The sequence below is a fragment of the Chroicocephalus ridibundus genome, chromosome 18 (genome assembly GCF_963924245.1).
Source record: "Chroicocephalus ridibundus chromosome 18, bChrRid1.1, whole genome shotgun sequence".
NCBI classification, from domain to species: domain Eukaryota; kingdom Metazoa; phylum Chordata; class Aves; order Charadriiformes; family Laridae; genus Chroicocephalus; species Chroicocephalus ridibundus.
The window spans coordinates 334,278-362,257 of NC_086301.1; the positions used below are offsets into that span (position 1 = coordinate 334,278).

The 27,980-nt window shown below is 53.4% G+C and overlaps 1 protein-coding gene across 10 annotated transcripts; it reads right to left on the reverse strand.

Annotated features, from left to right (window-relative positions):
* Positions 1 to 754: 754 nt before the first annotated feature.
* USP28 (ubiquitin specific peptidase 28) lies at positions 755 to 27,912 on the reverse strand. 10 transcript variants are annotated; one of them, XM_063355551.1, is made up of 27 exons: positions 26,098 to 26,161; positions 23,379 to 25,942; positions 23,214 to 23,291; positions 21,744 to 21,876; positions 20,412 to 20,523; positions 19,616 to 19,778; positions 18,725 to 18,811; positions 17,772 to 17,909; positions 17,262 to 17,335; positions 16,660 to 16,736; positions 16,141 to 16,289; positions 13,893 to 14,020; positions 13,629 to 13,724; positions 12,746 to 12,925; positions 11,855 to 12,057; positions 11,540 to 11,610; positions 11,001 to 11,229; positions 9,229 to 9,432; positions 8,551 to 8,690; positions 8,180 to 8,365; positions 7,238 to 7,333; positions 5,954 to 6,132; positions 5,781 to 5,859; positions 5,523 to 5,602; positions 4,332 to 4,455; positions 3,345 to 3,543; positions 756 to 1,870 (listed from the first exon to the last, which is right to left on the reverse strand). In XM_063355551.1, exons 3-27 carry the CDS (start codon positions 23,280 to 23,282, stop codon positions 1,695 to 1,697), a joined length of 3,372 nt encoding a protein of 1,123 aa, XP_063211621.1. In that variant the 5' UTR covers positions 23,283 to 23,291; positions 23,379 to 25,942; positions 26,098 to 26,161; the 3' UTR covers positions 756 to 1,694. The 10 variants fall into 10 exon arrangements, with proteins under 10 accessions (XP_063211623.1, XP_063211621.1, XP_063211619.1 ...); XM_063355549.1 differs by lacking the exons at positions 23,379 to 25,942; positions 26,098 to 26,161 and adding an exon at positions 27,849 to 27,912; XM_063355550.1 differs by having other exon boundaries at positions 23,379 to 26,552.
* Between the last annotated feature and the right edge of the window lie 68 nt (positions 27,913 to 27,980).

Here is a 27,980-nt window from a genome sequence, read left to right on the forward strand (position 1 = left end):
CCTCGCGCTGGGAACAACCCTCGCCCCTGTGCGCCTCCCTGCTGCGCCGCCGACACCGTCTGTGCCTCGGCAGAGCGATGCCAGCAGCGGCAGGTAAAAGGCTGCCGTTACAACACGGGGTCACCTCAGCAGCTCAATACGTAATTAAATGTTTCAATTCCCCCATTAATTAAAAAAAAAAAAAGAGAGATTTTGGCTACAGGAAGAGAGTGGTTTTCCCTCTGCTTTACTAATCGGATGTGAACGCTCCTCCACTGCCGCTGGCTTGGGAACGGTGACTCCCGAAACCCCACCCGTGAACACGGAGCGGCTTCGCCCTGGAAAAAGGCTCCGGAACAGGCTCCCCGCTGCGAAAAACATGACTGCAAAGAGACCCCCCAGCATCGATCGCGAACAGGGACGTGTCCCCAGGCCCAGTCTCTCCCCGACGCGTTCCTCTGCCCGCTCTGAGCCTCCCTGCGCGCGGAGCCACCCGTTTCTCTGCTAAAACACCCAGAATTCCGCTCCCGGCAGCTCCCTGCGGCTCCGCCGTCTGCCCGGCAGAGCCCGGCTGAGCTCGGGACCCCGCGCACCGCTCTGCCCGGCCCGCAGCGTCACCACGCTGCAGAAGTATCGCCAACACCGTTATTTTTCTTTTCTCCTGCCTTTTCTTCGTAGTGAAGCCAGGAGGAACCTTAAGGCTTAGCACCGGGAGGGAAATAAAAACACAGAGGGAGCTTTTTCATTCTAACATAGAACAAATGCTTTTATTGCACTTTTAGAAAAGTCTGCATAGTCCTAACACACAGGATCCCCCCTCCACGTCCTCCCAACGTTTGGTTTAAAACAACTGCCGCAGCTCAAGCGCAAGTACAGGCTGCCCGCTCAAGGAGATCCAGCGGGGCGCGGGTTTTACAGAAAGCCAGGTAAAAAAGAAAACCAAACCAAACCACCACCAACCAAAAAGGAGCCGATTCCGGCCCGCGCAGGTGCCAGCGACGCCGATCCGGCACCGAAAACCCAGAGGAGAGGAGGAAGTTTGCGCCGAACCCCAGCGGGGAACGTCCTTCGGGGCGACGTCCCTGCGCCGGGCAATTCTGCCACCCTGTCCCCTCTCCTCGCCGCCAGGACCGGCTTCTGCCTTCCTCAGAGGAAGACTCCTGCGTGTTGTCTTTTGACCGTTAAAATACAGAAGGCAAATGCCCGCCTGCCTTGACCAAACACGCCGCTGCACGCGCGACTGCCCGCGCCCTTCCGAGCGTGAGCCCCGCTCCCCGCTGCTCCCAGCGGCACCAGCGAGCCCTCCGGCCGCAGCGGGGCAGGACCGGGCGCACCCCCTCCGGCAGCTAATCCTGCAGGAGGGTCTCAGCGCCTCTGCCAGAGGAGCCGGCTCTCGCTCTGCTGCCGGTGCGGGCCTGGGGATCTGTCTCTAGAAAGCTGCCGAAACACCCCAACGCGCCGAGGTGGCCGGGGGACCCCGTGGCGGACGGTGGTGCCGGGTCCTGGCGCCTCGTGCCAGAGCAGCGGGTCAGGCCCTTCCCCTCAGCGCTCCGCCTCTTCTCTCAAAAGTGCAATACCGCTTTTCATTCGTTCATATTTACAAGGAACACAGCTCTGAATCCGAATCCCCCCTCTCCCTGTCCAACGCTGCCCGCCGGGAGGACGGCCGCTGGCGGGCTGCAGCGTGCACCACGGCGCGGCCGGGCGTCCCCACGCTATTTCACCGTGACGGCCGAGGCGCCGTGGATGGACTCCATGACGGCTGCAAAGCGGCTGCAGAGGTCGTAGGGGGAGTTGGGCCGGATCTTCGGGGGCTCTTTCAGGACAACGACCTCAGCGGAGCAGTCGAGGAGCCGGGGCAGCAACTCGCCCAGCTTCACCTGCAGTTTGGCTGTCAAGGGGGAGAGGGGGACAGGGTCAGTGGCACCGCAGCGGCACGAGAGCAGATGGCAGCAGGCTCCAGGGCCGTGGGCAAAGGAGCCGTGACGCCTTTTACACAATCGTCATCCAACGGTGTCCGTTGGGACGGACCAGTCCAGGAAAACCATCCGTCTCCTGCAGGCGGGGACGAGCAGCGCCTGCTGACACAGAGGACGCGCCACAGCCGCCGCCGGCCGGGTCCTGCTCGGTCCCGAGCCCTGCCCACGCACCCAGAGCGGCTCCGCTGCCACCCGCCCGCCCCGGGGACGCTGCCACGTCCCACCGGGCATCGCCACCTCGAGTGCAAGCCGCTGTGCCGGCTGGCGGGTCAGAAGGAGCTACGTGTCTCAAGGTGACGCTCAAATATTGACTTTGCTTTCGAACGAGACAGAGCGCGCCTTTGTCACCTGCTGTTACCGCCTGAAGACCTGAGACCTCGGCAGGCACCGGCCGGCCCTGGCAAAGGACCATCCCCGGGAGCCGGCCACACTAACGCCGCCCGACCGCGCGTTCCAGGCAGGCGCCCTCGGACGTGGAAAAGCGGGCGCAAAGGGGTGACACCGAGCCAGCTCCCAGGGTCCGGGAGGGACACGCAGCCGCCTCCTGCTCCTTTACAACCTGCCGTGTCAGCAAATGCCGTCGTGGCAAGCCCGAGAACGGGCAACTTGCCTACTAGCACAAATTTCTCCAACTGTTATTCTTTACAACAGTATTTTGAGAATAAACCGCTGTGGTTTTGCCTTATTTTCCTACGGCAAGTTTACCCTCAGCTAATGACAAAACCCCTGTAACGACTCCCCAGCCCGTCACACACGGACCGAGGGGGTCAAAACTGATTTCTCTTAATAAAAACGACCCGGAGGAGTCGTGGGAGCCCGACTCCAGGCTGCAGAAGGAACTACAGAACCAGATCAGCCACCCTGAACCGACGCTGAGCCACAAAACGACAAACCTCTCTTCGAAACGCAAAGAGCCCCCGAATCCGCTCCCCCATCCGGCCTCCTGCAACTCCGGACACTGTTCTGGCTAGGGATAAACCTGTTCCCGCTCCTGAAGAGCGGACCTGGCAGCGGAGCCGGCAGCGGAGCCCGCCGGCACTCACCTGCCGTCTGTGGGCAACCCTCCGCTCAGGAGACAAACCCAAACCAAACACCTCCAGGTAACACTGAGCCGTCCTTTGGAAATCAGCGTTGCACATTTCAGGGAAGAGGAATCCTTCCTCGACAGCTTTAGTGCAGAAGATGATTGAATTCTTCTAGAACGTAAGTCAACGGATTCAAATTCAAATACATTTCTCCTCTCGCTCTCAGAAATACCCAAGTGCTACCGTGCAAACGCCAGGAACTTAAGGAAGTCATCTAAGGGGTCCTTTAATTCCTTTCTTAGCCGCGATGCGGACGCCGCCCTGCCCGCGACCACACGACAAAGGTGCGGCCGTTCCCTACCGTCCATGTCTTCTCGTCCCAGGTAGGAGCACCAGCGGTTCCTCATGACCTCGATGGCGTCCAGGTCCTCTTTGGAGATCTCGAAGTTGTTCATGAGGTGCATGCAGGGGATGATCAGCTCGTTCAGGATGCCGATGCCCTCTGCCACACGAGCTTCTTCGCAGCTTACGAAGAGCGCCGCCGCCACCTCGTTCAGCTTCTGGGGAGGAGGGAGAGGCAGGGACAGAGGCGTGAGAGCAGCGCGGAGGCCAGGTAACCCAGGCAGTGCCATCGGGAAAGGGACACGGCTCGGGGCCCTCACCCACGGCCACGCGGAGACGCGAGGACTAACAGAACCAGGCACAGGTTCTGGTGGGAGAGCCATCTTGAACCACACCGCAGAAAACAAGCGGATAAATACGTGTAATTTACTATATAGATATGGCCAGAGTACACATAGCTTATCTGTAATTCTGGTTTTAAGATGCCGAGATCCAGATCTGCCTTTACCCAGGCCCCCCGCGAGCCGTACTGCGCATTCTTTCATCGAATGATTATTGCCTAGATTTCCACCGCGCTGCTGGTACTCGGGTGAGAGGCACAAGAGAGACAGTTAGAGTGGCCTTGGCAACCACGGCGCGGGAGCTAAGCACAAATCTCATTTTTATGCAGTTGTTTTGCCCCCTGTGGAAAAGGACGTCCTCTGTCGCTCAGAGAGAGGAAGCCATTAATACTAGAAATAAACATCGGGAGGGGGAAGGAAGCAAACGGACAGAAAAGAACACAAGTGCCGAGTTAAAACCCAAGAGCGTGTTCAGCGGCACCCGAACCTTCCCCGGAAATGCAGCAGGTTAAGGAAGGGTGCTCCTCGAAGGGGCACGGTACGGCCCATTCCCCGGGTGCCGCACACCGAGCCGCCGGTACGGGAATTACAGCGCGGAGGCGGCGTCACCCCGGCTGCTCCCTCCCCTCCGCTCTCAGGGCGAGCTGGAGCTCCGCGGTACCAACCAGGAGACACTTCCTTCGGTACAAGGCGATCAGCGACTCGCTCACCCCCCGGCTGGCTCCCTTCAGCAGCAGCTTGGTGTTGCTCTGGTAGGCGTAGACCAGGTAGGTGAGCGCCTCCTGGTACCTGGGGAAGAGGGGCAGCTCTCAGCCCATTTCCGACTGCGGGGGACGTCTGCCGCTCGGCCCGAACGGCAACCAGCGGCAGGCCCGACAGCAAAAACTCCTCCCTTGCCAAAGCAGAAAGGAACAGACACCCCACGTCAGGTACTTCATGCCCCTTTTTGCCCAGAGCCCCAAATGAGCATCCCGGGAGGGGCCCTGTAGAGCCACGTTTGTGTACAGCGCGAGTGCCAGCGCCGGGCCCTTCTGCACTGCGCCGGGAGCTCTGCACTCAGAGAGGAGGCGCGCAGAAGGGAACGGCGTCAGCTCCTTGACACGTTTCTAGCTTATAAACCCCCCGGTGAGAAAACAGAGCAGCTGACAGGGATTAGGCCAACTCAGGGAAGCCCCGAGAGCTCTGGCCCAGCCGCTTGTCAATTTGCCCACCTGCATTAGGTGGCTCATCACCACCAACCACCTCAGAGCTCAAGCCGGGTTCCGTCCACGAATTATTTCTGGAAGCCAGGTTATTTTCCAGATTGGAAAAAACCGCTTTTCAAATTACAAACCCTTCATAAAATGGCACCGTCCTTCCCCACACTTCCCTATTTATGTAAAACACAGGTTCTACAACTGTGGGGAGAAAAAAAGGCCCTTTTAAAACTCTGAAGAGTCTAGAGCACTCCACAGCGTGTGCTTATGCGAGGTACGATGGCCGATCCAAGAGAGTTTAATTTTAATACAGGAGTCCAGAGGAAAGGAAAACAGCGATGGCAAGCGTTCCTGCAAACCCGTCTCTGGGAACGAGAACACAAAGCTCGACTTCACAGAGGGAAAAATTAGGGGAAAGTCTAAGGAACCACCGGAGAGCTACAGCCGGTACCTCGGTATAACATTTAAACTGGTAACCAAGGCTGACTGTGGGTTCCAGAAGGGGCTACTGGCAAGTGAAAAAGAAAGCCCACTGGCCTCAGATACAGGCCCGAATGCAAACTGGCCATCACAGGTCAGGAAGAAGAAGTTCTGTCAAAGGAGCCTTTACTTTTCAGCTACAGCTTATCTTGTCCAAACACGGAATGAGAAGCCACTCACTTTCTGTTCTGGTAGAGCTCCAGCCCCGTCAGCAGATAAACCGACACCTTGCGGAAAAGGCTGTAGTCTTCGTGCCAGCGCTGTTGGGGAGCAGCGAGAGAGCGGAGCGTCAGCCTCACCCGTGACACGCGCACGTGTGTTTCACATTCCTTCGTGACCCCAAAGCGTGTCGGGTTTTACCCTTTGAAGGGTTTACGCATCTCTCGTAAGCGACACATGAATCATGTCGGTCCCCCGCGCCGCACGCTGGTCCCTTACCTTGTACTCCTCCATGTCCACATCGTCAGGACCGATTTCTCTCAGCTTTGCTCGCGCCACCTTCATAATGCTAATTGACCTGCCCCCAGTGAGCAGAGACGGAGAAGATCAGAGCAATGGCCCTGGCTGTCTCCAGATGAGAAAAGCCCCATCTCGGACCAGGCAGCACAAACCTTTCATCGTAGCTGAGGTTCTTGTCCGCAAACTGCTCGAGAAGGGTCCGTTCCACCACCTGCTGGGGAGCGTTGTTCTGCAGGAGGTAAATGAGGACATGCTGCAGCCGGGCGTCGTTCTGAGGAGTCGGGGTCTCCTTGGCGAGCAGGTAGAGCCGGGAGTACTCCTCGTGGAACGCCTGCAACGGGACACACGGGCTGACGCTCCTGCCCCTGGGAACGCCACAGCGGCTGAGACGAAGCCTAAAGCTGTCCTGTGACGGCGGGATTCCCCCGGGCCATGCCCGCCCCCGCTGCGTGGTTACGCTCCACGGTGAAGGGACGCCCACGAGCACCTGGAACCGTAACCAAAAGGCACCCGCAGCACGGCAAAGCACAGCCACGAAGCGGGCGCTTCTCACAAGGCTCGTGCCTCAACGGCTGGCAGAGAGCGGGGCGTGTCGCTGCCTTCCACAGCTCTGGTGATCCTCGGGCAGGTGCCGAGGCTGTAAAAATGGACTGCGACACGCTTGTATCCGCAGTAAGGTGCAAGAGTGTCTCACAATCTACAGTCCTGTAGATGCACAGCACGGGGGATTTCCCCCGTGTGGCATTTTCAGTTAAATCTACCTTTTTCAGTCAATCTACCTGCCTGTAAAATCTACCGCCAGCTCCAACATTCAGCAGCGCTCGTTCTTTCCGGTCCCCCTCTTCCAGGCACACGTCTTGAGGACACACTTTACCAGAGAGGTCACAGGGAGGGTGAGTGTTCGGGACCAAACCAAACGTTTCAGGAGCGCTGGTTTATTTTCTGAGGCTCGCCCTGAGGCCCCAGAGAACACATTCCGGAAGGCACGCAAAGGATGCCTTTAGACGTGGTGTTGGGGGATATGGTGTAGGGGAGAACTTTGCAGAGTGGGGTTGATGGTCGGGCTGGATGATCCCAAGGGTCTTTTCCAACCTGAATGATTCTGTGATTCCATGAAAGCCTACGTCTTATTCCCCAGACTGAGAGAACTGCCAATACTAACAGAACAGGCAGAAAAAACAGTGAAAAGTAAAAAAGGAGAAAAAGGTTGCTGTTTCTGCTGGGAGGAGGGAGCTCTTTCTTACAAGCTCTAAAAATTATTTAGAACTGAAGGATTTGTTGTCGCAATAGGAGAGCAGCCACAGAAAGGCCATTAATTCGAAGAAAAACTGCCCAAATCGTTCCCTTCACATTCCTGACCTGTCGATACAGCATGGATTCTCCATTCTGTGAAAACAGCTGTCCATACTATTGGATTTAGCAAACAAATCAGATACCTTAACAAGCCCTGCTTCAGACCCGTTGCGATCAAAGGTCTGGCGGGCTTTTGCAATCGCCAGGATGACGCCTTGCATGGCCGGGCTCAGCATCACCTACCACGAGAGCAGGAAAACACACACAGACACGAACAAGGAAAAGGGTAACAGACAGGGAAAGAAGAGAAGGCATGGTGAAGAAGGGAATACCTTTTCGAAAGATCAGGTGTAAAGGAAACGGTATGAACGCAAGGTGGAATAAGCCAGAGCCGTGATTCACTCCGTCTGTCGCGTGCACTTTACATGCAGGGGTTTCTAAGCGCCTAAAGGTCCGATCGCTCCAAACACTGAATTTGTAAATGCAGCACGTGAGAACGCAAAGCACGCTGGCCACATCCCCTCTGCGCCCCGTTCAAGATAGGTAAGAGCACGTATTACGCACGCTCGAGGAGGAACGGTCTCGGTACGTGTGTGAAATCCCACTGCGCTTGTGAAAAAGCCTGAACTTCCGCAACGCTGCCCGAGGAGGTGTGAGTGCGGTTAAACAGCCCCATTCAGAAACCACAGCTTGGGTGCCGTAAGTTACGCTATCAGCGGTTAACGTCTGCCAGAGAGGGGACCCAACTCCACCTGGAGACAGCACAGAGCCTTGTCAATACATTAATACCACCAGGATCAATTTGGATACAGTCGTGCCAGAAAGAAGACTTAAGGACCAACGTGCAGATCTAACGATCAAGAGCTTTTACAGGGCTGCTTTTCTGACGGCATTTGGAAAGGAAATTACTGAACGATTACCGGGTCTGGGCTTCTTCATTTCCACGGTGGGAAAATGCACTTTGCAAACAGCGTTGTCTCCCTGCCAGACTACCGCACCCAATCTGCGGAAAGCTCAAAGCCAGCTAACTGCAAAGCTCTAGTTTAGTGACTGGCAGTAATTAACCCCTGCACCGGGATCTGTACCTCCTCGTTATATCCGTCTGCATCGGACCTAACGGGGATCTTCCCCACACTGGGGATTTCCACCTCCGAGACCTGTGAGCGAGCCGGGGCAGCCGGCTCTGTCCCCCGAGCGTCCCGGGGCTGCTCTGCCTGAACCGTAAGGGCTGCGGCTCCCGGCTGGGCCTTCGCTGGCTCTGCCTCCTTGGGCTGCGGCCAAGAAGAAGAAGAAGAAACAGAGTAAGAAAAACCAAAGCAAAACACAGGAAAGCAGAAGGGGACCGAGCTAAACGTGGCAGAGCGACAGAACTGCACAGGAATGGAAAAAGCAAAGGTCTGTCAAGAGGAATAATGCAAAGCCACGAAGGGGTTCGCTTCCCGGGCTCGGCTCCTACCTCGCAGAGAGCTGCCTCGACGCCGTTCTTCTCGTAGGCGTCGGCGGTGTTCGCGATGGCCTTGGCTGTCTGCTCCTTGGCGATCATGGCGTGCTCCGAGGACAGAGAGCGCATGCTCTGCTCGCAGACGGAATTCTGATCTGTCGGGACAGAGGTGTGCTGTCAGTGAGCAGAGCGCAAGATTCCTTCTCCTCTCTCGTTCTAAGCTGTTCTGTAGCCTGTCTCTGCAGGATTCAGCCGCTGCTGCATCCACCCCGGAGGTGAGGGCATTTCACCGTGAGCTTGCGCGTGGCCCCTTTTCAGCGGGGATGGCACACACCATCCGGGATTGCCAAGGAACGCTTTCCCGCTCCAGAGAGCAGCACTTGAACGTTTTCTACCCAGCGTTTATGAAAAAAGAAAAAAAGTCTGTAAGTGAAATGAGATTAGCCCATTATGATTAAACGAGTGGAAACCAGCATTTCGGTTGACAAGCCTGGAAGGACGCGCGTGCAAAAATAACAGAACAGGCTTTCCTACTGCCAGGACAGAGCCTCCACCAGCTGCCTTCGCTGCCGCACCCATCCGCAGTTTCTCCCGGATACCCAGCAGTGTACCAAGGTTCCAGCACAGCGGTGCTTCTGACCAGCTGATCGTCACTGGTTTCAACGCAGTTTGCGAGTGCAGACACGGTACTACCTGGTCCCGATTCAGATGAGAGGTCCTGCAACTCGGAAGCGGGTGAAGGCTCCATCTGAGGAATCTTGCAAGACTGCTCCTCCTCCCACTCCTCGGCCTCCTGCTCCAGGCGCCAGTTGTCCTCCTGGATGTAGTGTCTCAGCTCCGGGGGCAAGGCTTCCACCTCCTTCTGGAACTGGCCCAGCTCCGAGCCCTCCTCCTTGTCTGGAAGAGACGCAGGGCCGGCGTGTAACGGAACACATCGGAGCAGCACACCACTGCCAGAGACTACACAAACAGGCAGCATTACGGACCGGACCGGGCTGCCCCATCCCTGCAGGGGTTCAAGGCCAGGTTGGACGGGGCTTGGAGCACCCCGGGCTGGCGGGAGGTGTCCCTGCCCAGGGCAGGGGGTGCCACTGGGTGGCTTTAAAGTCCCTTCCAAACCGTCCCGTGATTCCATGGAAAGCCCCAAGCAAATTGCCTGAGGGATAAATGGGGAAAAAACACAACTTTCTCCTGGCTTTGTAATTTAAGATGATTCATAAGCAAAAGCGCAAAACCAAAACCAAATCTACAGGGTTATCCGAAACAAACACCAGTTTTGTTCTACCACCGGACGGCATCTATCACAGAGAAATGGCAGAATAAGCACCGGCTGATGCAGCAGGTGAGGGACGCATCCTTATTCCAGGGCTGCCATTGTACAGAGAACAGGATTTACGCTGCCAATAGCTGGAAAATTCACATTTCAGCCAGAGCCATCCTGTCTACAACAGTACGCAGCACATACAGGTAGGGAGCTGCAGGGATTCCACGGCGTGAGTGTCACGCCGGTATTTCTCAGCACTTTTTAGAGCTGCTTCGGCATTCAGCTGTGAAACAGCACTAACCCCAAGGAGTATCAGCTTTAGACAAGTCGGACCAAAACGTATGAAAAGCAAACGGCAATTGTCTACACCAGATATTTCCTATGCACCCGTTGTAAAAGCAAAGCGTCTTTAAAAACCAACAAAAACTGCATTAAATGGGGGGAAAAAAAAAATCACGGGTTCATTTCAGAAACGGAACTGTCATAGAAAGACAGACAAAGAACAACCTCCAGATCCTCATCAGCCATATTTAGCACTGAACAGAATGACAGTTCTCCATTGTTTCTTGCTATTTATGACATCAAAATGAACCACGCGTGAAATTATTAGGTTCTTCTACAGCTGTTTGCCATGTATAGTGCCACGTGCACGATAATTTCTCCACATAACTATTTATACTTTGGCACTGCAAACGTACTTGCAAGTCTAAGCCACCGTTACCAATAGCTCATGCGCTAGGAAAGGCTGCATAAAGCAAGAGCTCCGTTTAGGTTCAGTGTAACGGTACCACTAAAAAGCGAGCCGCCGAGTCGGAAAGCCTGACAAAAATGGGAGAAATAAAGCAGGAGGTGCTCCACATGCCCTCATAGAAGAACCAGCGTCATGTAAACCATACGCAGAGCCAAAGTGACACCCACCAGCAATAGATGCGTGTTGGAAGTGGCAAATGTGGAGCCTGAATGTTTATACCCATGAATAATACACACGGTTCTGTACCTATTCTCACCAGTACAGTTCTTCCTTCAGTTTTCAACCCTACTGGGGGTTTAGAAACGAACTGATTATTTCACTTCTACCTGGGGGGAAGTTTTTTGCACCGTCAAGAGACAGCTGCGCCAAAGAGAAGCTGAGGAACGTAACGGTCACGCAGGCTGGATAATACACAAATGGCTAATTAACCGGCAGTTTTGGCTCCAGTACCTGCAAGGAAGCGGGACACCTTATCACTTATGTACATCAGGCAGTAGGCGCTGGCGTTCTTCAAGCCTCCGAACGAATCTCTCTCCAACTCTTCCCAGGACGACTCTGTCACCGAGATGTCATTGTATTTGAGCCAGCTTTTCCGAGGCTGGTCGTATATGTAGGCCCAGTAGTGACCGGCGTTTGCTTGCCCTTCGTGTACCAAGACTGCGTGCAAGCGATAGGGAACCTGCAAGTACACACCGACACAGGTTTCAGACGCGCTTTGAGTAAATTAATTTCCCTGACCTCTGTACAAATACGCTCATAGCTGTAGCCTGGCACAAGTCTCTTGATTCACATGGAGAATTTCCCACAAAGTGAGAACTGAGTTTTAAGGGAAAAAGCATCACGATTTTCATAAAGAATCCTTTCTCTGCTTCATCGTAACACCAGGCTTTTTTTTAACACAGTAAAGTGGACAACTTAAAACAGCTACTAAGACAGAACAATATCACCAACGTAGTTTAATATTTACCCAACGAAGCTGCATTTCTTACCTGCTGGAGGAGAGGGTCGCAGTACATTTGTTCAATGGACTGCTTGATTCTGGCAATAGACTCCTTCAGATCTGCGGAGAACATCACGCGTGAGAGAAATACGTAAGAAATAACGACGACTCATCAGGCGATGCCGGCCCCTTTCACTTCAAACAGCGAAGCGAAGCGACAGCCGTGCAGCAACTACCAAATACACTTAACACAGGGCTGAAGCCCACACCAGACTGGTCGTAGACCGGGATGTGTCCGGGACACATCAGGGAAATCAGGCTGGCATTCAAGAGGAAAACCACAACAAAGACATTTGGGGCTCACCTTGCACGTCTTGTTCGATCTCGTTTCTCCACCGCTGCAGACACGTCCGGACAAGGCGCAGCTCTTCCTCGGAAACCACGTGAGGAGCTGGACGTTCAGACGTTTCAGGAGGCTGGAGCAGCACACTCGATCTTTGCTGTGGCGAGGGATTTGCCGAAAAGAAAGCTGTGTCTTCAGTCCCAGTATCCTTCCCTTCCAGCATGCTGCAAAGCAGAATCCAAGAGGAGCGGACAGGTTTTTCAATCTTTCTCTTGTTTTTTCTCTTTTTGGAAAAGAATACGAAATAAACCAAACAACACTTGCTGCAGAGCCAGAGCGGGATTTCCCTCCCAGGATGGTACAAAATCTAAAGAGAACAAGTTCACTGAAATGTGCTTCTACCTTAACAGACCAAATTAAAATATCGGGCAAATAAGAGCTGAATTCTTACAGAACCCTGTGAGCACAGATCCACAACGAGCAATTCAAAAAATTCCTTCCCTTACTACTAAGCAGCTCACGTATTACTCAGCTTAGTCTCGAGCGTAAACCAACCATGCTGGCCAGGTTCGTAATAATCCAAAGTTGCAGTAAGCTACCGGTTGATGAAGCCAAAAAATGAGTAGCCTAACCCAAAAGAGCACGTAATTTAACTCAGAACTGCTGCTGGGACACGGAATATGGTGATGCTTTTGGAAAAGGAAAAAGCACAGAGCAGATGCAGTGTTCCGTTTGCACGAACAGAAGCAAAGGACGAGGGACGCGGCGACCACTTGCACAGGCACTCGTACAGCACAGCACCGTGCTGACAAGCGCCCAGATAGATAACCCACTTCCAGGACGTAGACCAGGAGCGCTTCGCCGAAAGGCAAAGCGTTCTCCTACGAATTATTTGCATTTCTGTTTACTAACCCGTTCGGCTGGGAAAGCGCGTGCAGAAGACAAGGCTCGGCGCGGGGCCGCGGGAGCGCTGTCAGAGAGCCCGGCGCAGAGGGAAGGGCTGCGGCTGGCTTTGTGGCGATGAATTCGAGAACGTACTGCAGCATGTCGGGCAGGGGGAAGCGGGCTGGGCCTGAGCCGTACTGCAGGTACCTACGGAAACAGGCGGGGTGGGGCAGGAATGAACCGTTTGGTTCGACCTGAGGGACAAGAGAAGAGCAACCGGGAAGAAAACCCCCAGGTGGGGATGGAGACAGGTTAAGCAGTGAGGGAAGGAAGGGAACACCCAGGCGACGCGAAGGGACGCCCTCCCAGCAGGCCCCGAAAGCCGTGAGGCTGTGGGCAGGGCTCGGCAGCAGTGGAACACCGCTGCGCTCTCAGCACCGCTTCGGTCGCAACAACCACCCGGCTGCTCCGGAGACGCTTAACTCCATCCCAGGCAGGGGAAAACAATGGAAAACAACATCTTCTGCCTGTCCACACGCCAGATCTTTGCTGTCGGTCTCCGTCCTTCCCCAATAAACAATGCCAAACGCTAGGCTGGAGGGGACAACTAATATAAAAAATAGCAGAGCTTTTTCCACTGTATTAGCGGGCTTCCTCACCCAAACTGGCCGGCAGAGCTGACAGTGACCATCGTACTATTTAAGGAGATTATTCTCGTAATGGCATCAGTAATATTCAGAAAGCATCAACCCCACGCAATTTGGTTTTGAAAGCACGCTTCCTCGCTCCACACAAACCCGGCTCTGTCTCTCCTTCCTCTACAAGTTCCTCTTCCATCGGAAAGCTCCTTTGAAAGGAAGCGTTTGCACGCTCCCGCGGGGCACAAGAGTAAAGCTAGCTGGCCACGTACCTTTCCAGTTTCTGCTGCAGAACCACCATTTTCTCCTTCAGTCTCTTCATTTCTTCTCTCTTCCTCTGAACAAGCTCTTTACTGCAGTAGAGGTACCTAAACAGAAATACAGGGCCCGCCACGTGAGATTTGTTTACTGGTCGCGCCCGCAATCTTTCAGAAGGATTTTTAAAATCCCTCCTTGCTCAGCCACACGACCTTTTTCATCTCCTTAATTACAATAACGCAGTAGCTTTAGGCGTACCGTAGAGCAGAACAACTCACCTGTCCATGTACATGGTCTGGGGGAATTCCAGCCTGGTGTGGATTTTCTCCGGCTGCCCTAGTGACTGATTGAACTCAAATCGGGAGAGTTCAAAGGTCAGCACCGGCGGGAGCTTTGTGAACCAGCGCTGCAACAAAAGCAGAAATGCCCCCAAAGGGACTTGTTTTAAGACGGCTGCTAAACGGCACATTTTAGACCGATCCGAAATGATTTTAGACTGATCCTAAACGTCTGTCTTTAAATACCGATTTAGCATATATTTTCTTTACAGAGTGACTAGTCAGAAAGCCAAATTTTAGCAGATTAAAATTTCCGCTTCTGTTTTACATTTTTACCCTGAAAAAGCCCCAGCACGGCTTTCAGAAAGTGACTTTTCATTGCCTGGTGCCTCCAGCTTGGTGGATTACTAAGGGGTCCGGCCGTGAGTTTTACGAACTCAGCAGACAGCACACAAAGCCTGGAAGCCAGCTAAGCGCCTGCGAGAGAGCGCCCTTCCGAAGCAGACCACATGCAATGATGAAGAACAAAACAGAAGCCCTTGCGCGGTGCCTGATTCCTCAGCCCCTCCCAGTCTATCTACAAACCTTTCAATTTAGGAGGCTCGGAGAAGAAACCCACCTTCTGTCCGTTCCCTACACTGTTTCAAAGAGCCGAACGAAAAGTCCTCGGCTGAATCGACAGTCCCCCTCTCTCTCCCTGGGCTCACAAACACGTCCAGCACCCGCCGCCGGGGTCTCCTGCACCCCCCTCAGCAGGGCATGCCCAGCCGACGCTCCCCGCGGGCCCCGCGGGACCCTGCCAAGCTCGTTTTCCTTTGCAGGAGCCATCTCGGGTGTCCTGCCACGATAAACCCCACCCCACTCCAAACTGCAACGGACCTAAAACGTTGCCAATACAGGTGAAATTTTTTAAAATTATTTGTTAAAAAAAAATAATCTTTGGAAGGAAATGGCCAGGTAGCAGAGCTGTTTGAGAAGCAGCCCCATCTTCAGAACGAGCGAAAAGGAACACAGAGCAGGAGGGATTTACACACCTGTTATCTAGGAGAAATGCAAGTTCTCGTTAATCCCACTGATGCTTTGCGCTTCAGTACACCCCCCTAGGTTCTCAAAAGACAAAACGCACCTTATTCTCTCTGTCCCCTATCATGCAGTCCTCTAGCCACGACATCCTGGGAAGCGAAATTAAGATGCAGGGTTTTTCCGGTCAGATTTCTTAAACATACAGGCAGAGCCTTTTCCTTCTCTCCGTACAGACAAGGAACGATTGAAACTTCTCCACCATCAGTCCAATTCCCCTTACTTGTCAGAGAAGGATTTGGAGGAACTGGAGGGCTTGGATTGAAAAGAACGTGCCCGACTAGCTCCCTGCGACCCTTGTCTCTGGCACCAGCCTACACCAGTTTCACCTACGGCGGCTGGAAACGCACCCGAACAGCTTCAGGGGGAACCGGGAGAGCCAGAAACACACGTCTGAGTCCAGAGGCGGCCAGGGCTTACTCCTGTGCCCGTTTAAACCACAGCACGGCATTTTTCAGACGTTCTCACAGAACCGAAGTACCTCTCCCTGCCCCCTCTCCGTCAGACACCTTTGCGAATTCCTCAGTGTCATCTCCCAGCCTTTCTCTAAGCTAACTTCTCTGAACACGTGTAGGATGCTGAATGCCATGGTACACCTTCGCTTTCTACTTTGCTGCAACTAAGATTTTATGATTGGTTTGTGATTCGCGAGATTTAAAAAAAAAAGAAAAAAGAAAAAAAAATCAGCACAGTCAGAAGAGTGAAAATGAGAAGAAAGAAAAACACACACTGTAAGAGGGAGAAAGAGACAAATTCCAAATGGCATACCATAGAGTTAAGCACTGTACTTTTACCCTCCGAAAATATGGAGGCAGTGGTTCTCCCCTACTCAGGTACAGGTAGGCTTCAACAGAAAGAGAGAGACTTTATCACACTTGCATCAGAAGCAGATGTTTACCTTTTTAATTTAAAACAAACTCCTCGAACTGGTTACACAGGACAATGCATCTTTACAAATGAGCAAAGACTTAGTGTCTCGCCACGCGACACTATCATACATTTACGCGAGATTCCAGGTACACACAAAATATGTTGTATTCAATTCTTAGGGAACGCTTACAACTGCCATTTAAAGTCATCAGAATATACTGAGACACCCCGGTGCTCTATGGGTTGCATTTTTCGGCAACAGGCAGCTAAAAGCTCAACAAAAAATGGTAAAACTAACCTCCTGGCCGTACTTCACCGACTGCGATGCTGCCGCCTCATCCATCTCTCCCTCCACCATGGCTCCTTCCAAGCACTCATTCAAGTTTCGGTAACCGTTTACCTGAAGGGGATACTGACCAAAGGTTTCGATCTTGGAAAAAGTATTGCCTGGATGATGGAAACGACACAAGACCCATGAACTAACTTAAGAGAACAAACAACTCCGCTCAACTCAAGAGTCTGTTGTCAGCACCCGTTTAGAGGCGCGGCTGGCAAGAACGAACGGCGTATCGCCGCACACCCGTCTGCCAGGGTAAGCTCCTGATATAAACAAGTGCTTCCAACACGGGAGCGCTTGCGAGTAGTTAATGCTTTCAGAAGACAGACTTTCTAAACGTTACAGACAATTCTATCAAGAAGACTATTTGCGAGTTTAAAAAACTAGGCAATTTCATCAGGAACGCGCAACAAAGTCCCGTGTCATCACTGCTATAAATCAACACACTCAAAAAGTGAACCTGCCAAAGCCTTCACTCACCCTCATGGACACCCTCCGTCAGGAAAGTCCCGTAGAAAAGCTGTACCATCGGGTTTTCAGATTTGTCCCCGGGGCTTCTGTTTCAGAAAGAAAAAGCACACGCTCACTTGCAGCCGTAGCCTGCAGAAAAGCCCCAGGTCAGAATCTGAGCCTTTGCCTGGGAATCGTCCTACAGCCAAAAGGAAAGTTTTCTACCCAAGCACAAAATACAGAGGAAGCTTCTCAGCTGCTTTCGCACTCAAAAGCACATCATGAGACTTATAGGAAGGAAGGAAAAGAAAATAAATATGAAGGCACTGCCTTTTGAAATGCAGGTTCTGTATCTTTCCTGTACGCCAGCTCTGCTGAGTTCCCCTAAAAAGCTTATTTACTCTGCAGGCCGCATCGGCGCTGGATAAAGTCCTGCGCTTACGTGCAGGAAACGTGGACATAACACTTCACGAGCATATACTGAGCTTAAGGAGCACTGTCCTCAGTGAAAAAAAGGGTCTCTCATTTACTCAACATTTTCACGTAAAGGCCTCTCATTTATTAAGGCCTCACATTTAAAACCCGTTTCTCCTCAGTGGGAGGTCAAACTCTCTTGACCCCAGAAAACTCACTTGACGTTCACAGCGAGCTGGAACGCATCCTCCAGCCAGTCCAGTAGTTTGTGTGTAAATTCACTCACATCTTGCTAGAAGAGAGACAGAAGGCGAGCGTCAAGCCTCGCGCCACCCAGCCTGCGTTTTCACGGTCTGCGGTTTCCCGAAGCTGCTGGAACCCGACCCGACGGGTGCTGCCGTACCCACCCAGCCCAAAGAAGCGAGAATCCCGAGCGCTGTGCTGATTTAGACCGATAATGAACACTCTGCTCATCTGAAAACTAGATCAGAGGAAATTACTGTGATCGCTACCCAACCACCCAGATGGCACCGGGTAGAGCACTGTTGCGCTGCTGGTTAATTAGCGAGCGCGTACATTCTGCCTAAACGACCCAGGGACAGCTGCTTGGCAGTTGACAAAGATGGGAAGATGCCTCTGAAAGCAACAGCAGGATGAAGCGCAATAGGATTGCTGTGGCTGCGAGTGCTGTTCTGAAGGAAGCAAAGGGCTTTTTCACGGGGTTTTACCTGCTGTTCCTCCGCGGATCTAAACGCATCCCTCAGGAGCTCCAGCGCCGCAGACGGGTCTACAAACTTACGACGTGTGCCCAGCATTAACGCAAACAGACACTGAAGTTCTTGCATGAACGCAATGTTTCTTTTTCCCTGCATTGCAAAAAGAAGAAAAGCCAAACCCTTCCTGCAACTCAAAGAAGCGGCGTCTTAAAACAAAGTGCTGCAGGACGCCCCGTGCACATCCCTGAAGAAACAACCAGGGGGAGAGGGGACGTTAGACAGGACAAAAGCAGACAGACAGGCAGCGGCATTTCTGGGAAGCAAGCCGGTCTCCCCACGGATGCACGGGAGAAAAACTTTAACTGAAACCAAACCTTTAGAGAAAAGAGTGCCGCAAGGAATAGTTGCTAAAACAGAAGGCAAAAGCCGGTGAATTTTTAAATTTATTCTGCCTGCACTTGAGGTTTCTTAGAGTACCAAGAGCACCCTCGAAAGCAAGTAAAGCAAAGTCTCTGAAATGGAGGTGGCCACAAGCTGGAACGATACAAGTGATGGATTACTCTACCTGTGCCTGTTTCTCTATTTCCTAAGCCTCTTCTGCTGACCGTGCTCAGAAGGTACTGGGGCTACAGCGACCTTCAGGCTGGCTCCAAGCCCAGCTCTGCCACGGTGCACGCGAACAAACAGACACTCTGGAGCTACCAGAGAAGTTTTACGGGACAAGTTCCCCCCCCCCCCACAGTCAGAAGCTCTAGAGGAAAGCTTTACGAGAAGCATCTGATTTTTTCCTACAGTGATTCTGTCTTTGAAAAGTATTTCCCAAATTTGTCTTTCCTGGAGCCTGACAATTGAAAAGCCGTTAACACAGGCACGGGAGTCTCAGATGGCCCCAAATTACATCAGCTTAGAGGAAGAGTATGCCACGAAAGAGGGAAACTAGACAGTGTCACTCGGTGGGAACTCACAGTGCGACTACGACAGCTTTCAAGCACGTTTTGTGGCAGGGAGTACCCAAGGACCAGCCTCCGAAATTCCGGCAACTGAAACAGCGACTGAAAGGAAAGGAGAGGGAAAGATCAGTCGGTGTCCGCAAGGATAAGACTCGCTGCCATTTGATGCCCCGTTGTTACTCTTCTACTCCACAGCTTTGTTATTAACTGCCAATAGCCATTTCCAGGCTACACACATCCATTTTAGGCAAGAGCATTCCACTGTGCCTCGGTGAGCTTAGAAAAGGCATCCAGGAACAAGTCACAGGGAGAAAGGAGCCCATTGGAAGGTTTCTCACTTCCTCCCACAGCTGGAGACATGTGATGAACGTCCGTCTGCTGATGTGAAATGGTTACGAGAGACAAATCTGCTCAGCTCCACTTACTGTTGTCTCTTCTTGTTCAGGTTATCGCTAATAATACACGCTGCCTAGTTGCTTACTCATCCAAGCATCTATGCCAGTCTATTCCATTAACTGGAACATGATACACCGGGTATTATGGAGCCAACAATAACTGCAGTAAAATTAAATTATCAGTTCACTTTGCCAGTCAAGCTTCGGTCATTCAGTAAGCATTTGGACATCGCTGCACCAAATCCCCCCCGCATGCGTACGCACAGATTATATGTATCTGCAGCTATTTTTACGCACAGTCTATTTAACCGCTCTTTGGCTCTTTCTGTGCACGCCCAGAATAAATCACAATCACATCAAATAAAACCAGAAGTCTCGTTTGAGCACGGTCATGTTCGCTCATCTGCATACGGTGACCACTTCACAGAGGCGCTGCGTATTTAACTCTAACTGATAAACATTTTGACTCCAAGAGCGCAGCAACCCCAGAAGAACCTTTCCATCAGCTTACCTGTATGACAGCGCTAAACCAACACGTATTCCCGATATTTTTCATTCCAACAGGCCAGTCGCCCACTCTCCTCCAGTCACTCTGCTTGGGGTTCTCTCCCCAGACTTCACAGCGTTTCCTTTTGGAGCGGTTTTTGTTTTCAGCGGAATGCGCTTCCTGCGGTCTGTCACAAAAGACGCACACCGTGCTGTAAAACACCATCTCACAAAGATTCTCCAGCGCTACGGGGATCGTACTCCCCTCCCCTCGCAAGTGGGACGCCAGAGCCGGGCCATACCCAGCGCAACAGGCAACAGACGCCTTATCTGACTCCTGAAGGGTTTCAGCTCTCAAACGAGGTGGGTGGAAAACATGACTGCAAGACAATTTGGAATGGTGGAAGGAGGTAATAAGATATGGATGTTTTCCTTCCTGAACTAGCCGCATGCAGAAGTGGCACCTTTAGCCATTACTGGAGGCAAACCCAACCCCCGGTGAAGGGGAGACCGGTGCGAGGTGAACGGGCACCGAGATTTCACGCTGCTCCTTCCCCAGGCGCCGTAACGCCAGTACAGCATCCTTCCGTGCGGCATGTCAGCAACAGCAGTGGGATCGAATAAGCCACAACAAAACCTGCTTTTGCTATGTCAACCATCATGCTGCAGTGCTAAAGTCAACGACCCAGAAGGCAGCGATGAGCCAAGCACCTTCTAAAAGCAGCAGGCGTACATCGGGGAGGTGGTCTGCGTCTGCTTTGCAGTTATCAGCTTAAGAATCCACCTACAATACCAGGAGACCAATTTGCGGAGCCACTGACCTTTCTGCAGCATCCCTTTCCGCAGCCTGAGCTTTCGGTGATTCCCGGGGTCTGAAGGCGTCTCCTGTGTGGAGGTCGTCTCTGTCGCTGGGGGTAAGTGCAGCAGCAAGATCTAGAAGCGGAGGCAGCATTCTGATCAGTCTTCCACCAGGAGCAGACAAACGCTCTCTTTAAAAGGAACTTTAAGAAAATGTTACACTTCACAAACACAATTTTTGGATCGGTAAGAGCCTGATTTTGTAGCTCAAGTTCTAAATACAAATCCTCTCAGCTTGGATCGTGCCAGGGAACCTCAAAAGCCATTGAGTGGGCCGGGTGAGGAGAACAGGACAGACCACGCAGCTGTGTACCGGCCAGATCTCCCCACAGCCAAACTCAGAGCCCGAGGAAACACTTCAAACCTCTTCAAATAAGGAAAGGGGAACATCAGCTGCTGCTTATATTTGCTATGCCTTGACATCAGCGTTGACAGCTGACACTGTTTCGAGAAATAAAGGATTTCACTAAAATCGGCACAATCACACAGACTCGCCTTCCTTCCCTCGGCTACGGGCCACTTCACGTACTAGCTCCGTAGGAAAGAAGAAGAAAGAAAAGCGAGTGGTTCTGGAAGAGGTGGGAGCCTTGCGCAGGGGAACAAAGGGCAGCCGCACTGTTCCGGGTGTTGCTTCAAAGCTCCCAGCACAGATTTTTGGCACCGTCAACCTGTCCGGTGACAACATCACTTGGGAAAGCTCCAGTTAACAGATGTGTCATTAGCAAAAAGGTTTAAAGGAACTACCCTCAGCTACCTCAGACCACGAGTACACTTTTTACATCTAAACGCACCAAAATGACGGCCAAAACCTGTAACATGAATAAAAACATTTTTCGTGTAGTCAAACTGCTAGCTCAAATAACACAAAGTTTTCACGAGACTGTGACAGTGAACGCTGCACGTGCCTGCTCTGCCAGCGGATGCTGTGGAAAGAAACGCGTGCCTTGAGAGGGATTCGGTTCTCTGTTCTGGCTGCCCTGCTTTAGGAGCTTTCGGGGTCTCTGTCCCGGCCGAGACCGACCGTTTAAACCGACGACAGCTTTGTAGCTGACGTGTTGTCTACAAACACTACTAAAACACTACGAGGCCACTTTCCCTTCGGACGCAGCCCTCCTTCCCCAGGAAGGGTTCATTCCCTGAACTGTGGCGAGTACTGGCCAATCAGACCAGTGCTGGGACAGGAGCCGGAGGGATTCCCTGGCGGAAGCAGGGAGGACCGACACTTCCGACATCTCCCCTTCGGCTCAGACCGAAACGCGTGAAACCATACGGGTGAGCAGAGGCGCAGGACTCACTGCGTGGGAGCTGTTTGCCCACTGCACTCCCTTCCCAAGCGGACGGCTCCGCAGCGGCCGCATCCCGAGCCGGCTCCTGAGCGTGCTCCTCCGTCAGGAAGGTGACTGCTTCCATCAGGTCCCCATTAGCAGCCTGGCGGAACGACAAGGGGAGAAATCCGTGGTGCCGGGGTTACTTCACCGACATTTGCATGACGTGTAGTGCCTCCGGGGCAGCGACAGGCGCCCTGCCACCAACTCTGCTTCCCCCGGCCACGGGAGAGCGCGATCTGCTGGTGAGAGGCAGCGGTAAAAAATGAAAATAACAAAGGCTAGAATTTCTCTGTCGGAAAGCACTTTGGCTTTATTACTAGGACAATCTAGACTCCATTAACTAATTCCATTTCCCTCACAAGAGATTCGAGTAGTCGCGGGAGGCCTGAAGCACGACAGGGTACTCTGCCACCGGGAGAGGCTCACAGGAACCAAACTCTGGGGATTTCAAGACGTTTGTCTTTTACTTAGCTAGGGCTTTCTTCAGACCATCGCTAGGGGCTAAACTCCTTTAAATGTAATCTAATGTTTTCTGGACGTTACTTCTTGATGAAACATTTAGGAATCTCCTTAAACAAGCCTCTTTGTGTATTTCCAGCACAGCCCACGTCCTGCTGCTACCTCTCAAGGGGACGGACGGCGACCGATGATTCCAGACTGATGCGGTCGCAGCCAGTGTAGCACTGCAATTTACAAATACCGAAACACGCGCTGTGAGCAGGAATCTTTCCAGGTAAATGTCGCTCCTCCAAGTGCCTGAGATTCCTGCGTCCCTTCACTTTGGAGCAGAGACGACTGTTCTGGTGACAGACAAGACAAGCACCAGCCCCACAGCTCCTGATGTTATCGCAGCTGTCCAGAACTCCCCGAGCGGCGTACAGGGAGAAAAACCTCCTCTGACCCACTCCATTTGTGTTTACCATAACGCAGGGATAACAGCCCCGTGGGAGCAAAGCTTCCAGGGAATGTTTACAGGGCTTTAGCTCAGCACACGCTGCCGCAGCAGCACAGACTTTAAGGTCTACTGTTAGAAAAATGAACTGTTCTCACCTTAGCATGGGGTTTTGTTTCAGATGTGGATGAAAATATATGAACCCCCAAACCACCCGTTCCCTGCTGACACCATAAATGCTGGCCTCAGCTACCTGCCTGCCTGAGGGGTACACCTGAATGAAAACACAAGCAAGGGCGGAAAACCAGCGGAGGGTCTACCCTTCAGCTCCTACAGGAACCACGCTACCCCACGCCGCACGCACTGCATCGCTTCCACAGGCCACGCACGCGCTGTTTTAGCGAGGACCAGCTCGTTACCAGCCCACAGGCGTGCCAGCGAACATCCGACCCACGCGTCATGTTTTGAGAGAGCCTGAACCCGCCTGGCTTTTGGGAGGAATTCAGAGGTCTCCTTTCCACAGAACAACGACAACAGGCACAAACCTTTAGAGCCGCATGGAGGAAAGCCGAGTCTTGAATTCCCGTGATCTCTTTCAGCTGGTTTAAAAGCATCTGGCAATCCTACACGCAAGAAATAGAGAAAGCTCATGTGAAAAGGTGACCAGGATGGACATGAAGCAGTTTCCGCAAGCTGTGCCAAGGGCTCACCAGAACCTTGCTTCTTGCTCTCCTTTTTATGGACAGATGAACAGGAAAATCCAATCACGCTTCCCTGATGGCAATACCAATATCAGCTTGAGCATCGCACTCGCGGTTTTTTTCCCCAAAACGTACAGAGCAACGTTCAGTCGGTTGTATCCCGGGGAGGACGGCAGCAGGCCCGAGGGGAAAGGCTATCCCGGCCGTTGGATGCTCCGCACCTGCGGAGGGAAGGGGCACCCCGTCCCCCGGAGGGCGGCATGTGCAGCGGGACATATAAGGAGGCCGCGTGTTCTCAGGGCAGCGGCCAGGGGCTATTTTAAGTCCGGCTGCACATGCCATTTGTGCATGTCACTTCTCACTGACAATGAGGTGTCAGAATAAGGGCCCAGGAGGCTGCCATCGCTTCTCCTGCCCCCACCACACCGGCAACTCGAGCTTTGGCGAGACATTGGCTCTAAGCCATAGTCAACAACCTATTCTTTGACTGGTTCAGCCGCTTAAAAAAAAGATTACGGAAATTTTCTTTACCAGACTTATCAAATCTTTTCAGCCTTGGCTTGCCACAGGAGCGGTGGCTGCGCACAACTCCGGACGACCGGCTGTCAGGAGAGGCGGCTCTCTGCAAGCGCCCCTGCCGCAGCTGGCCCCGGGGGTCCCACCCCCCGCCTTTCGCGGCCGCAGTTCAGCTCCTGTCGCCAACAGCCCGGTTCGGCTGAGGTCTGAGGGTGTCAGATACGGCTCCGTAGCGCCGGCATCGCACCGAGTACGGGAAGGACGTTACAACAGCAAAACCAGCCGGGACTGCACCGTCTATGCCCGATTTACAAAGGCTACGAAGGATCCTGCAGTCAGCACAGTCCAACGAGTGCCAGCTTCTTAGGATCACACCTTTAACTGATCTTAACCGGCAAGGCTGCAGAGGAATAAATTCAAGTTTCTACTTACTCTCCCCACTGGGAAAAAATTTAAGATGCCTTTGTGCCATCGGAGCACAAGTTCCACCCAGGGAGTAGGAACTCAACCGCGCTTCTGAGCCGTGCAGCCGTACCGCTGGCGGCTGCTGCTCCACGCACGGACACCGCAAAGACGGCACACATCCGTATCGGTGGTTAAAAACAAACAAATCCTAGATTATTTTTCAATGGGGATCCCCCCAACAAGTTATTTGTCATAGTCCCACCTACAGTACTACTTTTGCTCCACTTTTACAAGAAAAATCGCATGTCTGCGCATCCCCCCCAACCCGTCCTGCAGCTCCTTCAGCCCCAAGAGAAGCCGAGAGGCGTGGAAAGTCCCCGGCCCGGCCGACGGCACGGGCAGGAACCGCAGCATCGGGAGCCGAGGGCAGGAGGCTCAGGACAGACATACTTTCACAAAGGCAAACCACTTATATCATGTTGCTAATTTTGCTGCCTGCGCGAGCGGCATGCTCGTCGGCTAACTCCACCTAACGCCGCAGGGTATATTTTTCCGTTGGAGAAAAAAAAAGAAAACCCATGCTAATAAACCGCCTTACAATAACGAGATCTGAGGCATGACAGGGCACGATTTTCAGGGGTTTTTCTGCTTCGCCAAAAGGAGGCCTCACAAAGGCTGCCGTAACCATAAAAGCTAATTACCGATCCACCGCTCTACGTTAGCCCTGAATATTCAAATGATTTCCAGCACAATTGTATTCTGCCTTTGAGAAGAAAGGTTTGAATTAGCAGCAGAGAGCTTATCCCATACAACAAGTTTCGAGAGGCTTGCGGCCGGCGGGCAGCCCACAAAAACCACTGGGAACCACACTCCCTGCAAGAAAATGGTGAAGTTTTTGGGGAGCGCGCGTGGGTTTGTTGCTATAACTAGCCTGGTTGATTGCTTTTTGAGGTTACGCGCCGCGGGGCTCTAAAACAAGCTCCAGAGCTGGCAATTAACACCAGCGTGCCGCCGCTATTAATACATAGCTCACTTGAAAAAACAAACCAAAGCAAAGTCCTACCTGCCGGAAAAATAACAACCCAAACCCAAATGCTATTAGTATTAAATTACAGCAACAGGAGACACGTACAAAACCAAGAGGCTTAGCGGAAAGAGGGCGCTGGAGATAAAAATTACACAGTTGGGCAGCCAGTGAAGAAACTGAAAGGTTTTGCCATTTTCCTCGCTCTACTGTGACTCACCGCGCTCAGAAGTAGTTTGTTTTGATGAGAAACTGCAAGCGAGGAAGGGTGCAAGTGCGGTGCAGGAGTTCAAGGGGGTTCCAGAAATAACAGCGTGAGGAGGAGGAGGAGGAGGAGGAAGGTGGTGGCGCATAAGCGGGAGGCAGAGCCACAGCCTTCAGTCTCTGCACCTCAGCTGCGCTTTTCATCGCAGCGGGAAAATGGACATGAAGAGGGCTAAAAACCCACAGGCGGCGGCAGGAACAATACCCGCATTCCTGACCGAGGCTTTTACAAACCCATATCCACCGGGGGAAGAAGTGGCGGCCAGCGGACTCTTCCTCCATCAACACACGCTCCTGCGCATCAGGCATGGTCCTGACACCGTCCCTGCGCGTGCGGGAAACGGCTGCCACACAAATGCAGCCTCTAAAAGCACAACGAAAAGGTCGATACCCTTAAGGCCGGCCTCTCAGAAGTGTCTCTCTCGCCTCCTGAGAGCGCAGAGATGCTACAGAGAAGCGCGGCCGCCTGTGTAAGCCGGGGATACGCCAGGCTGCAGCCACCCGTGCAGGGACACCGACCTCGCGAGCACCGCGGAGGAGCCGCCAGCCAGGCGTCCCTTCAGCGCTTGGGTCCGTGTGCTTGAGAGACAACTTACGCAGAGCCCTGAAGTTTAAGAGCAATGTTTCTTGTTAATGGATGCTGGGCTAGGGAAAGGAGAACATGAATTCCGAGGGGAGGAAGCCCTCGTGAGAGACCATACTGAGTTATCGATGATCTGGATGAGGGGACTGAGTGCACCCTCAGTAAGTTCACAGACAACACCAAACTAGGTGGGAGTGTTGATCTGCTCGAGGGTAGGAAGGCTCTGCAGAGGGACCTGGACAGGCTGGATCCATGGGCCAAGGCCAACTGTGTGAAGTTTAACAAGGCCAAGTGCCGGGTCCTGCATTTCGGTCACAACCACCCCAAGCAACGCTACAGGCTTGGGGCAGAGTGGCTGGAAAGCTGCCCGGCAGAAAAGGACCTGGGGGTGCCGGTGGACGGCCAGCTTCACATGAGCCAGCAGTGTGCCCAGGGGGCCAAGAAGGCCAGCAGCATTCTGGCTTGTATCAGGAACAGCGTGGCCAGCAGGAGCAGGGAAGTGATGGTGCCTCTGTACTGGGCACTGGTGAGGCCTCACCTCGAGTGCTGTGTTCAGCTCTGGGCCCCGCTGTACAAGAGGGACATTGAGGTGCTGGAGCGTGTCCAGAGGAGAGCGACCAGGCTGGTGAGGGGTCTGGAGACCAGGGCATGTGAGGAGAGGCTGAGGGAGCTGGGCATGTTTAGCTTGAAGAAGAGGAGGCTGAGGGGAGACCTCATTGCCCTCTACAGCTACCTGAAAGGAGGGTGCAGAGAGGTGGGGGTTGGCCTCTTCTCCCAGGGGAATAATGACAGAACCAGAGGAAATGGTCTGAAGCTGCGGCAGGGGAGGTTTAGATTAAGTATTAGGAAGAATTACTTTACTGAGAGAGTGGTCAGGCACTGGAACAGCCTGCCCAGGGACGTGGTAGAGTCACCATCCCTAGAGGTATTTAAGAAACGTCTGGATGTGGCGCTTCAGGGCCTGCTCTAGTGGCAGAGATTGTAGGTTGTCTGGTTGGACTCCATGATCTCAAAGGTCCTTTCCAACCATGAAGATTCTATATGATTCTATGATCATGGACGAGCCCTTTCCCACAGAGGATCACAGAATGGTTTGGGTTGGAAGGGACCTTAAAGACCATCCAAGGGACATCTCCAACTACACCAGGTTGCTCCAAGCCCCGTCCAACCTGGCCTTGAACCCCTCCAGGGATGGGGCAGCCACAGCTGCTCTGGGCAACCTGGGCCAGGGGCTCACCGCCCCCACAGCCAAGAATTTCTTCCTCAGATCTCACCTAAATCTCCCCTCTTTCAGGTTAAAACCCTTCCCCTTCGCCCCATGGCTCCCCTCCCTGCTCCAGAGTCCCTCCCCAGCTTTCCTGGAGCCCCTTGAGGGACTGGAAGGGGCTGGAAGGTCTCCCCGGAGCCTTCCCTCCTCCAGGCCGGACACCCCCAGCTCCCTCAGCCTGTCCCGCTGAGGACCCCTCTCCCCGAGAAAAGGCCGCACGATAGTTTTTAGTGAAACGGCCCAAAACCGGCTGACGGCCCCGGGACCCCCCCCCCTCCGGCGCTGGGCCGCAGGCCCGGGGCGAGGCGGTCGCCTCGCCCCGGGCCTGCGGCCCAGCGCCGGAGGGGGGAGGTCCCGAGGCGGGTGGGCCTTACCGGCAGCAGCCCCCCACCCTCACCGTCCCCCCGCCCCGGGTCTCACCGCGCCGCCGCCGCCGCCCGGGGCCTGCAGCTCGGCCGTCATCCCGCCGCCGGCAGCGGGGCCGCGCCGCCCCCCGCGCATGCGCCAACGGCCCCGGCCCGGCCCCGCGTCCGGCCCCCCCGACCTTCCTTC

Coding starts and splice junctions, on each gene's coding strand:
- USP28 (XM_063355549.1), bottom strand. CDS start 27,890: ATGACGGCCGAGCTGCAGGCCCCGGGCGGCGGCGGCGGCGCG. Junction 17,910..18,724: donor AAAGCTGTCGTAGTCGCACT/GTGAGTTCCCAC, acceptor TTTGCAATGCAG/GGAAAAAGAAACATTGCGTT. Junction 13,725..13,892: donor CAGACCATGTACATGGACAG/GTGAGTTGTTCT, acceptor ATTTCTGTTTAG/GTACCTCTACTGCAGTAAAG.